An 18172-nucleotide genomic window follows, 5' to 3' on the forward strand; every position below is an offset into this window, starting at 1 on the left:
CAACTACTCCTAGCGACTTCGCGCCCCCTTGCGTTGTGCCGGTGAATAACATCGCGCATGCCTATTACTCCCCGCTCAACAATAAATTACAACTGTCTGCGAAAAGCTATCTGCGAAAGCCTTGTCGCAAGACCATGTAGAGGCCTTTAACGTGACGCTCCACCTGACATGCTAGCAAACTCTTTTCAAACTCAAAATCATATTGGGTAGCTAGCATTACTAGAAAAGAGACTTTTCTACATTCTGTTTATTTGGCAAGATTATGCTAAAACATTTCTGAAAGGACTTCAGAGAAGTTAATGTTATTCATGTTAGTGTAACTCTGTGTTTACATGCTAACTAACAGGGTCCAAGTTAACTAGCTATGTGTAAACGTTAGCCGTGGACAAGGTAACGGCAACTTGGCGGGCAAATCCATAGAAAGTCATTTGACTAACCTGACTGCACAGCTATTGCAACGTTATCGCTTGCTCTAAAAGCACAGACAACTTCATTCCAAGCTTCCTCTTGGAATAAAATATTTACAGACCTCAATATGCTTCTGCAGGTTGGATGGCGAGTTTTTGTAGGCCGTGACGTGGTTCGTTTTCAGCAAACAAAGCAAACATTTAAAATGAAATGACTTTTTTAATCCTTTTGGAAAACTGAAACATGGGTTTGTGGACCATGAGTGTGTGCATTCCCCAGAAGAACCACCTCCTTCCATTCTGCCATCAACTGATTGAGTTCAAATAACGCTGCTGAGAAATCACTGAAGGGTGGCATGGTGGTGTAGTGGTTAGCGCTGTCGCCTCACAGCAAGAAGGTCCGGGTTCGAGCCCCGTGGCCGGCGAGGGCCTTTCTGTGTGGCGTTTGCATGTTCTCCCCGTGTCCGCGTGGGTTTCCTCCGGGTGCTCCGGTTTCCCCCACAGTCCAAAGACATGCAGGTTAGGTTAACTGGTGACTCTAAATTGACCGTAGGTGTGAATGGGAGTGTGAATGGTTGTTCGTGTCTATGTGTCAGCCCTGTGATGACCTGGCGACTTGTCCAGGGTGCACCCCACCTTTCGCCCGTAGTCAGCTGGGATAGGCTCCAGCTTGCCTGCGACCCTGTAGAAGGATAAAACGGCTAGAGATAATGAGATGAGAAATCACTGAACTTGATTTTATCCAGTCTATGGACGTGACGTGATCCTAGTGATTACTGATAGACTGTCTCAGTGTCACCTGCGAAAAAAATCAATCACGTTTTAGAAAACATCCACTTTCAAAGCTGCTTCATAGTAACGAGTAACGAGGACCTTGATAGAAATGTAGTGGAGTAAAAAGTACGATATTTGTCTTTCAAATATAGTGAAGTTAAATCACAAGTTTCCAAAAAAAATAATACTCAAGTAAAGTACAGATACTCAAAAAGTGTACTTAAGTACAGGACTCAAGTAAATGTACTTCGTTATTGTCCACCTCTGGGGGTGACTGCCTTTAACAGGAAGAAAATTTTAAAATTAGCAATAGTGAGTCATGTGATTGGTCACATCTGAAGCAGGAAATTTTCCATCCAATCACAGTAATGATGTTCACAAATAAATCAGACAATGCACAGGCAATTTGGTGAAATCCCCGCAGTTGTGGTCTTGACTGGTCTTGAAATAAAATCCTGAGTCCTCTATGTCTGAGAGCGAGATAACACTGAGTAAAAATACAGTTGATTCTGAGACGAGACTGAGACCTTCAAAAAGTGCTCTTGAGGCCAGAATCAAGTATTACCCGTACAACACTAGATAAGCAAGTTACTAAATATAAACCAAACCCAAGACACCTGATCCAAGATAAACAAGTTGGTTCATATAAATAAAAGCCAAATGCAAAATGTTTTTGTCCCTCATGACGTAAGTGCTACAAGATGTGTGAATAATAATTATGCTAGAGTCGGGTGTGTAGTCCTTGGATCATAGAAATTGTCTGCCATCACCTTTACACTCATACCAGAAAGTTGTTCAAGTCATAGTATAGAAATCTGAATAGAATATAAAATGGACCATGTCTGTAAAAAGAAGACCAAAAGGTTTCATGTAGGTTTTCTTTTCTTTTTTTTTTTTGTACACATGGTTTCATATGGTAGCAAATTTCTTTCCATGGTTGTTAGGCTATCTATTCCATTGGCTTTGAATGCTTAGGCTGTTAAAGCACCTCCACTTCAGGGTGCTTTGTGGTTACTGCTTTTACTGGAATAAAGAATTGTTTTTCACTAAGTAAAAATAAACTCTTTTTCACTGACAGGTGCATGTTAAAATAAAGAGCCATGTTAACAACAAAATCAATCCCTGCAGAAGATTTAATTTAAGTATCTGATATATCTCTACAGGCACGATGGTGTAGTGGTTAGCGCTGTCGCCTCACAGCAAGAAGGTTCCGGTTTCGAGCCCAGTAGCTGACGGGGGCCTTTCTGTGTGGAGTTTGCATGTTCTCCCCGTGTCTGCGTGGGTTTCCTCTGGGTGCTCTGGTTTCCCCCATGGTCCAAAGACATGCGGTCAGGTTAACTGGCTACTCTAAATTGCCCATACTGTAGGTGTGTGTGTGTGTGTGTGTGTGAGAGAGAGAGAGAATGGTTGAGAGGAGAAAACCTCTAAAATAATCCAGTTGAAGGCAACGGGAAACCACTACTATAATTCTTCCCTAGAAACTCGGACCTGCTGTCAGGCAGAACACTAAAGAAGAGATGCTGCTATTTTTGCCAGTGTCTATGTGGGTAAAACCTCGCCATTTCCTTCAGCAAAGTTTTGACAACTCACAGGCATTTATGTGGGGCAGATACTTTGTGTGTGACAACATTTCAGGATGTGGTTTCCTACTCACTTGCTCGACAAATATTTGGCTAGCAGGCCTTCTTAACACAACTTCATGACTAAATTGCTGCAACAGAGCATGAGCTGTGGTTATTACACAATGTGCAATCTGTGGTTTTGCACCAAAAGTTATTTTCTAAGTATTGTTTGAGACTGTTTTGCAGTGTATGATGCTATGACGCAAATAGGATTTTTCACCAAGAAATGGTGAATCGCTAGCAAGAAATGGCGAGTCTCTGAACACCAACAATGCCCTGGTCATGTGATCAGGACAACTAAAGCAACTAAATACATGGCAATACCAACATACACTTTGTATGTAATGCCAGATTTAATTTGAAATGTACTACACTTCTTGTATGTGGATTTGATGATTACAGGTGTGAGTGACTGTACTTCTTGTTTGGTTTATGTGCATGCTGGGGAATTGACTGTTCTGACTCTTCTGTGTCCAACGTAGGACAACTTAGTCGATGAAGATATTTTCACATGGCCTGTGGCTATGATAGCCCAAGAGCATTAGCTCAAAATTGAGTCCAACCCGGAACAAATTAGTAACAAGCTGAATTTTTCAGAATATGTTCAGAATACCCTTAGGAATAACATACTAAAAGTCCCCGGGAATCCACCTTGTGCTCTCTGAGAAATTCAAGATGGTGTCCAAAATGGCCGCCGATTGGAGATTTTTCAATATCTCAGGGATAAAACATAATATAAATGCAGTTAAAATGTTAAATTATATGTTCTCTCATACAAGCAATGCAAATTCACCATTGTCACACTGTTAAAATTAAAATTAACCAAGATTACAAGGTCATTAATGTGGAAATTACATGGAATTTGACGGTTGACATGATTGACAGATTAGCTTAGTAGGCTACCTACATACATGAACATAATGTAAGACAACAATTAGACATCAATTTCCTTAATATTTAGTGCATCTTTAAGCTTTGATAAAATATTAAAGGGAAATTAAATTTGAGAACTCTATCTTCTAAAACTACAATGGCAAGCTGTTTCAGTACACTTCTTCAACATTCCGGCGACTTTCATGACAAAAAGGTCTGCCTCAATAAAAGCTCTTTCTTATAAACAATGAGTAGACTTAAACACTTCTCAGTGCCTCAGTTGTAATGCTTGGACCTTTGTTGTACCATCAGTGAAGTAGGGAATTTATTCAAGCTTGTTTAAGAGTGGAAAAAATTAATCTTTGAGTTTCTAGCGCCAGTCTTTACTACTAGCAATGCCAGTGTGTTCGGACAAAAAATGACTAAACTCAGCATGACCTTTTAAAAATGACTGAACTCAGCATGACCTTTTAACATGCCATTTTTCATTTTACACCACCAATTTACTTTAATTAATATTAATGAAAATAAGTGCTCCAACCCCTAGTAATTGTGTTTGTTGTTTTGTGAACAGAATAGGATGATACGGAGTGAACGAGTAACCAATGGATCCACACTCTATAATCGGTAGTGTACATTAAATAACACATGTATAGATTTACAATTATAAGTCTGTAATTATTAGTCCTAAACATTAAGAACTGAAGCCATTTCAAAAACATATGAGATATCTTCATGATACCATAGCGATTATTTTGTCATAACAGTCATTGTTATTTCTTCTTGGATGTAAATTTATGGGCCAGGGCGTTTCAAGATTGATACTTGATTCAAGGATCGGACTGGATGAAACCTACACACATTCATAGTACTGTGCACATTCATAAATGTGAACTGGTGAAGTGCCAAAAATATGACAATCTAACCAGACATGGCAAGTGAACACATTATACACAAATATACTGTTATAATAATGTGTACATTGTTATTATATAATGTTAATACACAATGTAATTAATACACACATGTTGGAATTTACTCTCCTACCCTACAAAACATATATTCTGACCTTTTAATTGCATTAATATTTTGTTTTGGGCCTGAGATATGGGCAGATCTCCATTTGGCGGCCATTTTGGACGCCATCTTGAATTTCTCAGAGAGCACAAGGGGGATTTCCGGGGACTTTTAGTATGTTATTCCTAAAGGTATTCTGAACATATTCTGAAATTTTCAGCTTGTTACTAATTTGTTCCGGGTATAACCCTATTACTCCTGGGCTATGAGTAAATGCTCCAAAATGGGTTGCAAAAAGGCATCGGAATGTTTCACGGACAATACTAAAATACTGTACATAGACTCAGTCATTCCAGCTGTCATGAGTCATGTCTAGGTTAGTTTCAGTGTACAACCCTGATTCCAAAAAAGTTGGGACAAAGTACAAATTGTAAATAAAAACGGAATGCAATGATGTGGAAGTTTCAAAATTCCATATTTTATTCAGAATAGAACATAGATGACATATCACATGTTTAAACTGAGAAAATGTATCATTTAAAGAGAAAAATTAGGTGATTTTAAATTTCATGACAACAACACATCTCAACAAAGTTGGGACAAGGCCATGTTTACCACTGTGAGACATCCCCTTTTCTCTTTACAACAGTCTGTAAACATCTGGGGACTGAGGAGACAATTTGCTCAAGTTTAGGGATAGGAATGTTAACCCATTCTTGTCTAATGTAGGATTCTAGTTGCTCAACTGTCTTAGGTCTTTTTTGTCGTATCTTCCGTTTTATGATGCGCCAAATGTTTTCTATGGGTGAAAGATCTGGACTGCAGGCTGGCCAGTTCAGTACCTGGACCCTTCTTCTACGCACCCATGATGCTGTAATTGATGCAGTATGTGGTTTGGCATTGTCATATTGGAAAATGCAAGGTCTTCCCTGAAAGAGACGTCGTCTGGATGGGAGCATATGTTGCTCTAGAACCATCAGGGATGCAGGCTTCTGAACTGAGCACTGATAACAACTTGGGTCGTCCTTCTCCTCTTTAGTCTGAATGACACGGCGTCCCTGATTTCCATAAAGAACTTCAAATTTTGATTCGTCTGACCACAGAACAGTTTTCCACTTTGCCACAGTCCATTTTAAATGAGCCTTGGCCCAGAGAAGACGTCTGCGCTTCTGGATCATGTTTAGATACAGCTTCTTCTTTGAACTATAGAGTTTTAGCTGGCAACGGCGGATGGCACAGTGAATTGTGTTCACAGATAATGTTCTCTGGAAATATTCCTGAGCCCATTTTGTGATTTCCAATACAGAAGCATGCCTGTATGTGATGCAGTGCCGTCTAAGGGCCCGAAGATCACGGGCACCCAGTATGGTTTTCCGGCCTTGACCCTTACGCACAGAGATTCTTCCAGATTCTCTGAATCTTTTGATGATATTATGCACTGTAGATGATGATATGTTCAAACTCTTTGCAATTTTACACTGTCAAACTCCTTTCTGATATTGCTCCACTATTTGTCGGCGCAGAATTAGGGGGATTGGTGATCCTCTTCCCATCTTTACTTCTGAGAGCCGCTGCCACTCCAAGATACTCTTTTTATACCCAGTCATGTTAATGACCTATTGCCAATTGACCTAATGAGTTGCAATTTGGTCCTCCAGCTGTTCCTTTTTTGTACCTTTAACTTTTCCAGCCTCTTATTGCCCCTGTCCCAACTTTTTTGAGATGTGTTGCTGTCATGAAATTTCAAATGAGCCAATATTTGGCATGAAATTTCAAAATGTCTCACTTTTGACATTTGATATGTTGTCTATGTTCTATTGTGAATACAATATCAGTTTTTGAGATTTGTAAATTATTGCATTCCGTTTTTATTTACAATTTGTACTTTGTCCCAACTTTTTTGGAATCGGGGTTGTAATGTGTGTGGTTACTGTGCCTCACATCCTATTATGCTTGATGATATTCACCATCTGAAAATGCCTGCAATCTACAAGTTTCGGAAGTACTACAGATAAAAACTCAAAGTTCAATTCTACTAATAAGATCATACAAGCTAACTTCATTTGTTATCAAAAATAAATAAATCATATAATTGACAAATTAGACATTCTATTAGGTAGCTTGCAATTATAGTGTTGTTATATAATAATAATAATAATAATAATAATAATAATAATAATAATAATAATAATAATAATAATAATAATAATAAACATACATTACAGGGTTGGACTTGAAGAGAAATAGGCCATAAAGAAAGACTATGACCCCCAACACAGCAGCGGGGATGAGCAGAAATGTGTACCAGCCTAGCCACAGGAAATACAGAGCCACCTTTTCTCCAAAGTAGTGTCTTAGTGAGCACAAAAAAGAGGGAATTATCAACCTTCTTATCAGTTTCCAACACATTTTATAGTTACTGATTTGTATTGACTAGATTAATCCACAGTACCTTACATCAGTTATGGGTTGCCCTTTAAAACAGGCAGTCCATCTAGCCCAACTCTTTCTCAGTTCTTTCTGCTCTTCTTTCTTCAGTGGGAAAAAATAAACAAAAGAGCATACTTAGTTACTGTGTTTAATGGTTGCTAGTTGATGTTATTGCTATGCCTACACTTTTTCCTTTCATCCACCTCTAGGTACATCATGGTGTGCTTTTCTATAACACGTGACCAGCCATTAAGTGTGTCATTTGTTCTGGATTCCTTTTGAGAGATTTCACTGTGAACCTTATCAAGGCATGACACCAACAAAGTAAACCTTACCAGCTAATTTCCTTAAAAAAAATACACAAATTATACCTGAGATTACTATATCTTTAAGCAAAGGTCGTCACACCAAATGTTGACTTTGTTTCCTTTATTACTGCTTAAATGAGAATTTTCGAAGGCATCATTGCTCATTCCTTGGCAATGTGCCAAAGATGGCTAAGATTTTTGCCTAGTAGCATATGTATACATGCATATATATATATATATATATATATATATATATATATATATATATATATATATATATGAGAGAGAGAGAGATTATATACAACACTGTGCAAAAGTCTTAGGCATCATGTAAAGAAATGCTGTAGACCAAAAATGGCTTAAAAAATAATGAAATGAAATGTTTCATCATTAAAAAAGTACTATAAACATCAGTAAGCCATAATAAATTAAACAAAGTCAATGTTTGGTATGAGACGACCCTTTGCTTTAAAAAAAAAATAGTCGTCTCAGGTACAATGATAAGGAAATGAGCTGTAGGTTTTACTGAGCATCTTACAGAACCAGCCAGTTCTTCTGGACACTTTGACTGTCACACTCGCTTCTTAATTTTGCAGCAAAACCCAGCAGCCTTCATTATGTTTTCTTTTTTAATCTGAAAAGTGGCTGCTTAAGTAATATGCTATTCAGATACAAATCTTTTTTTTCTGTAACATTTAATTTTGTGCTGGAAAACGAATGTGTGGACTCTAAAATGTTTTTGTACTGACTCAATAATATACAAGTCATAAAATAGAAATCTATAAAAAAAAGTTTGTATGAAAAAAGGGTGCCTAAGATTTTGCACAGTACTGTTGATAGATAGATAGATGGATGGATGGATGGATGGATGGATGGATGGATGGATGGATGGATGGATGGATAGATAGATAGATAGATAGATAGATAGATAGATAGATAGATAGATAGATAGATAGATAGATAGATAGATAGAACACAAAAACTGAGAAAACATGTTTGTATAGTAAGAATAGAACAACAAAATAGTTCAAACCTCATGAAGACAAAACTGAGCCTGAAATACATTCTTTTTAATGAGGTCTGGCAGATACTCTGGAACACCTGAGAGTCATGAAAACACATGATGTATTACAGAAAAATTACCTTACCTCACTACAAGTCAAATATATGGACATCTGGTTAAAGAAGCTTTTTAATTTTATTATTTTCTATTATTTTAAAATAATAATAAAGACATTATCATGTTAATAAGCTTTATATATGATTTTGTGACAGCAAAAAAATCACAACAGATTTCAATATGTCATTTTCTCCAAAACATAAACCAACATTCAGAAACAAGATGGGTGAAAGTACGCCCTATTATTCAGTAATGTGTAGAACCCCCTTTAACAACAATAATTTGAAGCAAACATTTTCTATAAGAGTTTCTCAGTCTCTTATATTGTTTTGGAGAAATTTTGCCACACTCTCCTTTACAATATTGCTTAAGTTCATTGATGTTTGAGGGCATTCGTTCATACACAGCTCTTTTAAGATCCATCCACAGCATTTCAGTGGGGCTGAGGTCTGGGCTTGGTCAGACTTCATGGAATGCCTCGATTATTTTTTCTTCTTTAGCCATTCAGATGTCAATTTGAGATACTTTTGTTCACGAGTGAGGGTAAGGGGGAGCGGGAGTTGGATAGATGAATCGGGGCAGCGTCAGCAGTGATGCGGACGCTAAACCGGTCTGTTGTGGTAAAGAGAAAGCTGAGCCAAAAGGCAAAGCTCTCAATTTACTGGTCCATCTACGTTCCCACTCTGACCTATGGTCACGAGCTGTGGGTAGTGACCGAAAGAATGAGATCACGGATATAAGCGGTAGAAATGAGTTTTCTCCGCAGGGTGGCTGGGCTCTCCCTTAGCGACAGGGTGAGAAGCTTGGTCATTCGGGAGAGACTCAGAGTAGAACCGCTGCTCCTCCACATCAAAAGGAGTCAGCTGAGATGGTTCAGGTACCTTGTTAGGATGCCCCCTGGACGCCTCCCGAGGGAGGTTCTCTGGGTATGCCCCACCAGGAGGAGACCCCGGGGCAGACCCAGGACACACTGGAGAGATTACATCTCTCGGCTGGCCTGGGAACACCTCCGTATTCCCCCAGAAGAGCTGGTGGAGGTGGCCGGGGAGAGGGAAGTCTAGGCTGCTCTGCTTAGGCTGCTACCCCCGCGACCTGGATCCGGATAAGCGGTAGAAAATGGATGGATGGATGGATGGATGGATGGATGGATGGATGGATGTCAAATTTGCTGGTGTGCTTTGGACCATTGTCCTGTTGCATGACCCAATTTCAGCCCAGCTTAAGTTGCTGGACAGATGGCCTTACATTTGTCTCAAGTATATTCGGGTATAAAGTGGAGTTCATCATTGTCTCAATGACTGCAAGTTTCCCCAGGACCTGTAGCTGCAAAATAAACCCAAATCATCACATCTCCACCACCATGCTTGACAGTTAATATGGGGTGTTTCAGTCAATATACACTACCGTTCAAAAGTTTGGGGTCACCCAGACAATTTTGTGTTTTCTATGAAAAGTCACACTTTTATTTCCCACCATAAGTTGTAAAATGAATAGAAAATATAGTCAAGACATTTTTCTGGCCATTTTGAGCATTTAATCGACCCCACAAACGTGATGCTCCAGAACCTCAATCTGCTCAAAGGAAGGTCAGTTTTATAGCTTCTCTAAAGAGCTCAACTGTTTCCAGCTGTGCTAACATGATTGTACAAGGGTTTTCTAATCATCCATTAGCCTTCTGAGGCAATGAGCAAACACATTGTACCATTAGAACACTGGAGTGAGAGTTGCTGGAAATGGGCCTCTATACACCTATGGAGATATTGCACCAAAAACCAGACATTTGCAGCTAGAATAGTCATTTACCACATTAGCAATGTATAGAGTGGATTTCTGATTAGTTTAAAGTGATCTTCATTGAAAAGAACAGTGCTTTTCTTTCAAAAATAAGGACATTTCAAAGTGACCCCAAACTTTTGAACGGTAGTGTACTATGTTCAATTTTTGCCAAACATGGCACTGTGCATGATGACCAAACATCTCTACCTTGGTCTCATCAGTCCAAAGGATACTGTTCCAGAATGTTAGTGATTTGTTCAGATGCAATTTTGCAAACCTAAGTTGTGCTGCCATACTCTTATTGGCGAGAAGGGCTTTTTCCTAGCCACCCTTCACTGGAAGCTATACATGTTCAGTGTCATGCTCCCAGGCTCACCTAACACTCCACTTCCCACAATCCCCCTCACACACCTGTCACTACCACATGCACTCCATCAGCCAACCCGGAGCCACTTCCTAGGAGTGGCTCCCCCGAGTTCTAATTATCATCACCTGTACCTCTTTGTTTATATCTGTATTTATACTCCTCTGTTTGTTTTACCCTTTGCACAGTATTGCCTCCAGATTTGGACATTTGGACATAATTGCTCATGCTACTGAAATACTGGACAGAATAGACAATTCAGATGCATACACAAAAATGTGAAGTAATGCTAAAGCAATACCAGTACCAGAACTCACCATCAGTGTTTATGCTGGTGTGGTGCAGGATGTAGTCAACGATTCGTATCCTGCAACAGACATTGGACTCTAAATTAACTGGCCCAATAATGTAGAGGGTCATGGTCCTAAGCATGCATGTATGTGCCTGTGTTACTACCTTGTTGATTGCGGTATATTCCCTTGCTGCTCACAGCTCCAGTTACACACATCTGACACTTTAAGCAGATATCTGTATGTCTCAAAGATCTCTCTTGGAGCTTTGATCCCATAAAAAACTTTATCATCATCAGCAATTTTCTGTCACACAGAACATATAATCAGTTTAAGGCATACACATCAATCTGAGCCTTTTCATATAATTTAACATAATATTTTAATACGTTCCAATGCCATAAAAAAACCCACCGTTATCTGTAAATTCTTCTCCTGCAAAGCTGTGATGAAATCCCTTTTCTTCCTGAAGCTTTTTCTGGGATCTTTATCCACCTCCTGGGCCACCAGAACATAGTCAAAGGACTTTGGGGAGTGCTAAGGTCAAACCAGAATTTGAGGTATGTTAAAACTATGTCTTACACAGAGGGTTAAAAAAAAAACAGCTAAGAATTTAAAGCTAGACGGCCTTTCGATTTCATAAAATCAGTGAAATTTAGTTCCCTCTGAAATTTGGTCATTGTGATATGTTTATTTCTGTAATATCTCACAAAAATATCAGGCCATTCTGTGGCTGGGAAGTTATTTAATTTGAGGGGATTCCCTAGCAAATAATGTGCATGAAATCGCTCACTTTGCGCAGTCAAGCAGACAGAGGAAGTCCGTGTGCACATGCGCAGTTTACCTTCTTCTTCTTTTGGGTTTTACGGCAGCTGGCATCCACAGTGTTGCATTAGTGCCATCTACAGGTTTACCTTGACCGTGCACCGACAGTTACATCATTCTGTTGCTAAACGAACAGCTGATCACACCGAGGTGCTCGCTGACCGCCAATATTTATTAGTTTGGTCCTGCGTTTCCTTTCCTTCACAACATAGTGTCTTTTCTTCTCGCTTTCTGTTATTGTAGTTGGTCTTTTATGTTTCATTTGCGTCCTCCATTTTTCTCTCCTGTTTCAAATTTATATCCCACAATGCCTTGCACGAACGGGGAAAGACCACCATGTGATGCATGACGTAGTATTTTGAATTGGGTCACAGTGAAGCAGGAAAAAATAGCGAAGAATTTAGGGCCACATGGCCCTAAATTCATTAATTGTTTTATTTAAAAAAAACTAATAAAACTGGAAGTCTGTGATTTGAATTCAGTAGAATTCAGGTCCACTAAACAAAAATAATTGGGTGTCAGGGAAAATTCTTTTTATGACTTACACTTGAAAAATCTGAAAGGCAGTCTACCTTTAAACAGTATCAGTCTTGGAATACTATCAAAACAGTATGGAATACCAAACATGCATTCTACCATTACTCTTACTCAGGCAATTGAAATCTTTCTGTGTAACTGTGGTGTATGTGATGCAATGACTCTTACCAAAGGAAGCATAGAAAGGCTGGTGCCATTTTCCTTTTTCACCACCCCAATAGCTTCCAACAGTTCAATGCTTCCCTGTTACACCATGAATGTATTCAGAATTACAGTATCACATTACCAAACATAAATTTTGTGAACAGAGTACATGTCAGAAAAAAAGCACATAGCAAAAGTAAGAATACACTACTGTCTGACCAATAAAGGTGCATTTGTTTTTACTTCTCTGTCTGAAAAGGAAAATGAAGACCACATTGACGACATCTCTTAAGAATGAACTGAATGCATAGTATTGAACAGAATATTTGCTTGGTGTCATGGGAGAGGCTTGTTAAAATGAATGCCGAGTGCTTACTGCAAACGTCTGACGCATTCCTTAACAAAGGTGATTCTGATTAACCTTTAATTAACATTTTGTTCTACAGCATTGTATAAGTGACTGCATTTAAACATAATTCCAAATTATCCTGATTCATCACTTTGGCAGATTTAGAAATGCTCTCAGTTCCTCAGAATCATTAAGAATGAACATGTGACGAGGGTGGTTTCTATACTTGCAATATTTTACACGAGGGAGTTTACATACTTTGCTAAGGTCTGACATTTGATTAGGAAAAGCATGTTTTGGTCCATGTTAAACCTTACTACGTTTTCTCCCTGGACCGAACCTGAAAATAGTTTTTTAAAATGACTAATAGAAGAAGATGAACTTTATTTAACCCATCTAAAACAGTGAACACACACATAAGCAATGAGTGCACACACATACCCAGAGCAGTGGGCAGCTATGCTACAGTGCCCAGGGAGCTGTTGGGAGCACTTAGGGTCCTCACTCAAGGGCACTTCAGCCCGAGGCCACCTCATGTTAGCCTAACCGCATGTTTTTGGACTGTGGGGGAAACCAGCACAAGCCCACACAGACAAGGGGAGAACGTGCAAACTCCACACAGAATGGCCCCTATCAACTGCTGGGCTCGAAGCCAGAACCTTCTTGCTGTGAGGCGACAGTGCTAACCACTACACCATCATGCCGCCCAAATAGTATACGTACTAATAGTATGAGTGATAGTAGTAGTAACATGGTGTTCTGGAGATTTGACCTCATCTCATCTCATTATCTGTAGCCGCTTTATCCTTCTACAGGGTCGCAGGCAAGCTGGAGCCTATCCCAGCTGACACCGGGCGAGAGGCGGGGTACACCCTGGACAAGTCGCCAGGTCATCACAGGGCTGACACATAGACACAGACGACCATTCACACTCACATTCACACCTACGCTCAATTTAGAGTCACCAGTTAGCCTAACCTGCATGTCTTTGGACTGTGGGGGAAACCGGAGCACCCGGAGGAAACCCACACGGACACGGGGAGAACATGCAAACTCCGCACAGAAAGGCCTTCGCCGGCCACGGGGCTCGAACCCGGACCTTCTTGGTGTGAGGCGACAGCGCTAACCACTACACCACCGTGCCACCCCAGAGATTTGATCATATATTTAATATTCTGTATAAGTATGGAGTGTTGGCATGCACACAAGTGCATTTTTAACACAAGTACACAACAGAGCGCTTCCGAAAGTCTCCATGAGGGAATAAAGTGTCTGTCAAATGACATAAATATAACATGATGCCAAATATAATATCTAAGAATCTCTACCAAGACTACAACTGAAAACCAATGAAAGAGAGAGAGAGAGAGAGAGAGACTATGAAAACTATGCATATAATTAGTAGAATGGATAGTTGTCATTGTTCCTGATTAAAGTAGACAGCTACAGCTATAGTCTATAGCACAGATTTTGTGTAAATATACACTACCGTTCAAAAGTTTGGGGTCACTTTGAAATGTCCTTATTTTTGAAAGAAAAGCACTGTTCTTTTCCAGAGGTGGACAGTAACAAAGTACATTTACTTAAGTACTGTACTTAAGTACGCTTTTTGAGTATCTGTACTTTACTTGAGTATTTTTTTTTTGAAAAACTTATGACTTTGACTTTACTACATTTGAAAGACAAATATCGTACTTTTTACTCCACTACATTTCTATCAAGGTCCTCATTACTCGTTACTCTGAAGCGGCTTTGAAAGTGGATGTTTTTTCTTTTCTTTTCTAAAATGTGATTGTTTTTTTCGCAGGTGACACTGAGACAGACTATCAGTAATCACTAGGGTCAGGTCACGTCCATAGACTGTATAAAATCATGTTCAATTATTTCTCAGCAGCGTTATTTGGACACATTCAGTTGATGGCAGAATGTAAGGGGGCGGTTCTTCTGAGGAACGCACACACCCATGGCCATACCTAGAACCCATGTTTCAGTTTTCTGAAAGGATTAAAGATACGTTTTCGTTTTAAATGTTTGCCTTGTTTGTGAAAACGAACCACATCACAGCCTACAAAAACTCGCCGTCTGACCTGTGGAAGCATATTGAGTTATATAAAGGTTTTATTCCAAAAGAAAGCTTGCAATGAAGCTGTCTGGGCTTTCAGAGCTAGCGATAACATTGCAATAGCTATGCAGTCTGGTTCGTCAAATGACTTTCTATGGATTTGCTCATCAAGTTGCCATCGCCTTGTCCACGGCTAATGTTAACACATAGCTAGTTCAACTTGAACACAGTTAGCATGTAAAAATGGAGTTATGCTAACATGAATAACGTTAACTTATCTGAAGTCCTTTCAGAAATATGTTTTAGTATAATCTTGCCAAATAAACAATGTAGAAATCTTTCTTTTCTAGTAGCGTTAGCTACCCAATACGATTTCAAGTTTGAAAAGAGTTTGCCAGCATGTCAGGTGGAGCTTCACTGACTAGCTAGCTTAACGTTAAACTACCATGATGCACAGCATGTGTTCATTTTGTGAATTCACATTTCTGTCTTTGGTAACGGCATTAGGTTTTGTAAGTGTTGTGGCAATAATAAAACAATGTGTTGACAGAAAATGTACTTTTAATACTTAAGTATTTTTAAAAGCAAGTACTTCCGTACTTTAACTTAAGTAAAAATTTGACTGGACAACTTTCACTTGTATCGGAGTAACATTTGACCAGTGGGATCTGTACTTTGACTTAAGTAATGAAGTTGGGTACTTTGTCCACCTCTGTTCTTTTCAATGAAGATCACTTTAAACTAATCAGAAATCCACTCTATACATTGCTAATGTGGTAAATGACTATTCTAGCTGCTGGTTTTTGGTGCAATATCTCCATAGGTGTATAGAGGCCCATTTCCAGCAACTCTCACTCCAGTGTTCTAATGGTACAATGTGTTTGCTCATTGCCTCAGAAGGCTAATGGATGATTAGAAAACCCTTGTACAATCATGTTAGCACAGCTGAAAACAGTTGAGCTCTTTAGAGAAGCTATAAAACTGACCTTCCTTTGAGCAGATTGAGTTTCTGGAGCATCACATTTGTGGGGTTGATTAAATGCTCAAAATGGCCAGAAAAATGTCTTGACTCTATTTTCTATTCATTTTACAACTTATGGTGGGAAATAAAAGTGTGACTTTTCATGGAAAACACAAAATTGTCTGGGTGACCCCAAACTTTTGAACGGTAGTGTAGCTTTCAGTAACTATACTATTCTTTAGCACCTGCTGTAATTCGCCTGTCAGTGTGCTGTTTATTTTTCCTCAATTATCTTCAATATACTATAACTAGACCAAAGCAAGGCTGAGTGCAGTTTCCCCCTCACCTGTCTCCTGTGATTAAATCTGCGCTCCATCACTGAAGGTGAATCCAGATGCGGCCACTGGCCAGTGAAAAGAAGTTCAATTACCTGGAGCACGGTTGCTTGTCCTTCGGCATGAACATTCAGCCTAAATAGTGTTTATACTTCCGCACTCCCTGAGTGAGTTAAATGAATCTCTCTATGTAGAATGTCACCTGTCGAGTTCTTGGAATGCATCGAGTTTCAGGTAGAAGGTAAAGGGTTAACAGGTTAGATTACTAAACAAAGAGAGGCTCATTAAGTGACGAATGAGAAAACGCGCCATTAGGGCACACAGCCAGTTATAGCAGTGTTTAAGAAAGAAACAAGAACATAGTCTCTGTGTGGGAGGGAAGAAAAGGGATCAACCAAATTATCTATCATTTCTAAAAGTCAAGACAAATTTCTGACACTTGGTGGCAGCAGAGGCTAAAATACAGAAGCTCGGGTTTCCATTGAAGAAAGCACAACTTTATTCATCACACACTTGTGAAATTTCCTCTCTGCATTTAACCCATCTGAAGCAGTCCACACACACACACACACACACACCCAGAGCAGTGGGCAGCCATGCTAACAGCACCCGGGGAGCACTTGAGAGTTAGGGGCCTCGCTCAAGGGCACCTCAGCCCAAGGCCGTCCCATATTAACCTAACCGCATGTCTTTGGACTGTAGTGGAAACTGTAATGTCTTTGGACTGTAGTCCGCTGGGCTCGAACCCAGAACCTTCTTGCTGTGAGGCGACCGTGCTAACCACTTACACCACCGTGCCGAACATTGTGTTCATTATCTCATCTCATCTCATTATCTCTAGCCGCTTTATCCTGTCCTACAGGGTCGCAGGCAAGCTGGAGCCTATCCCAGCTGACTACGGGCGAAAGGCGGGGTACACCCTGGACAAGTCGCCAGGTCATCACAGGGCTGACACATAGACACAGACAACCATTCACACTCACATTCACACCTACGGTCAATTTAGAGTCACCAGTTAACCTAACCTGCATGTCTTTGGACTGTGGGGGAAACCGGAGCACCCGGAGGAAACCCACGCAGACACGGGGAGAACGTGCAAACTCCACACAGAAAGGCCCTCACCGGCTGCTGGGCTCGAACCCAGAACCTTCTTGCTGTGAGGCGACCGTGCTAACCACTTACACTACTGTGCCGAACATTGTGTTCATTATGAAGTTTGTCATTACTCTGTAACAGCAGCCATCTCATCTCATCTCATTATCTCTAGCCACTTTATCCTTCTACAGGGTCACAGGCAAGCTGGAGCCTATCCCAGCTGACTACGGGCGAAAGGCGGGGTACACCCTGGACAAGCCGCCAGGTCATCACAGGGCTGACACATAGACACAGACAACCATTCACACTCACATTCACACCTACGGTCAATTTAGAGTCACCAGTTAACCTAACCTGCATGTCTTTGGACTGTGGGGGAAACCGGAGCACCCGGAGGAAACCCACGCGGACACTGGGAGAACGTGCAAACTCCACACAGAAAGGCCCTCGCTGGCCGCTGGGCTCGAACCCAGAACCTTCTTGCTGTGAGCCGACCGTGCTAACCACTTACACTACCGTGCCGAACATTGTGTTCATTATGAAGTTTGTCATTACTCTGTAACAGCAGCCATTTCACGTTTTTTCCTTAATAGGGAGAACGGGATAAATTGTCACAGACTTGGTTGTCACGACATCTAGTACGCCATAGGATGCTGTTAAGTGATGTAGTGGTTAGCACTGTCGCCTCACAGCAAGGAGGTTCTGGGTTCGAGCCCAGCGGCCGACGAGGGCCTTTCTGTGTGGAGTTTGCATGTTCTCCTCGTGTCTGCGTGGGTTTCCTCCCACAGTCCAAAGATATGCAGGTTAGGTTAATTGGTGGCTCTAAATTGACCGTGAGTGTGAATGGTTGTTTGTGTTTCTATGTGTGTGTGTCAGCGCTGGC

General features: G+C 40.3%; 1 protein-coding gene across 2 annotated transcripts in view; it reads right to left on the reverse strand.

The window, feature by feature from the left end:
* Window positions 1-16507, reverse strand: part of LOC132881891 (anoctamin-9) — a 32961-nt gene extending 16454 nt beyond the window's left edge. For both annotated transcript variants that reach the window (XM_060914906.1, XM_060914905.1), the window contains exons 1-8: window positions 16206-16507; window positions 12512-12586; window positions 11396-11518; window positions 11148-11287; window positions 11009-11058; window positions 8465-8532; window positions 7146-7225; window positions 6912-7046 (exon numbers count right to left, since the gene is read on the reverse strand). In XM_060914906.1, coding sequence (XP_060770889.1) covers window positions 6912-7046; window positions 7146-7225; window positions 8465-8532; window positions 11009-11058; window positions 11148-11287; window positions 11396-11518; window positions 12512-12586; window positions 16206-16235 — 701 coding nt within the window. In that variant the 5' untranslated portion in view covers window positions 16236-16507. The remainder of the gene's footprint in view (window positions 1-6911; window positions 7047-7145; window positions 7226-8464; window positions 8533-11008; window positions 11059-11147; window positions 11288-11395; window positions 11519-12511; window positions 12587-16205) is intronic.
* Window positions 16508-18172: the final 1665 nt, after the last annotated feature.

This window comes from Neoarius graeffei, chromosome 2, assembly GCF_027579695.1.
Source record: "Neoarius graeffei isolate fNeoGra1 chromosome 2, fNeoGra1.pri, whole genome shotgun sequence".
NCBI classification, from domain to species: domain Eukaryota; kingdom Metazoa; phylum Chordata; class Actinopteri; order Siluriformes; family Ariidae; genus Neoarius; species Neoarius graeffei.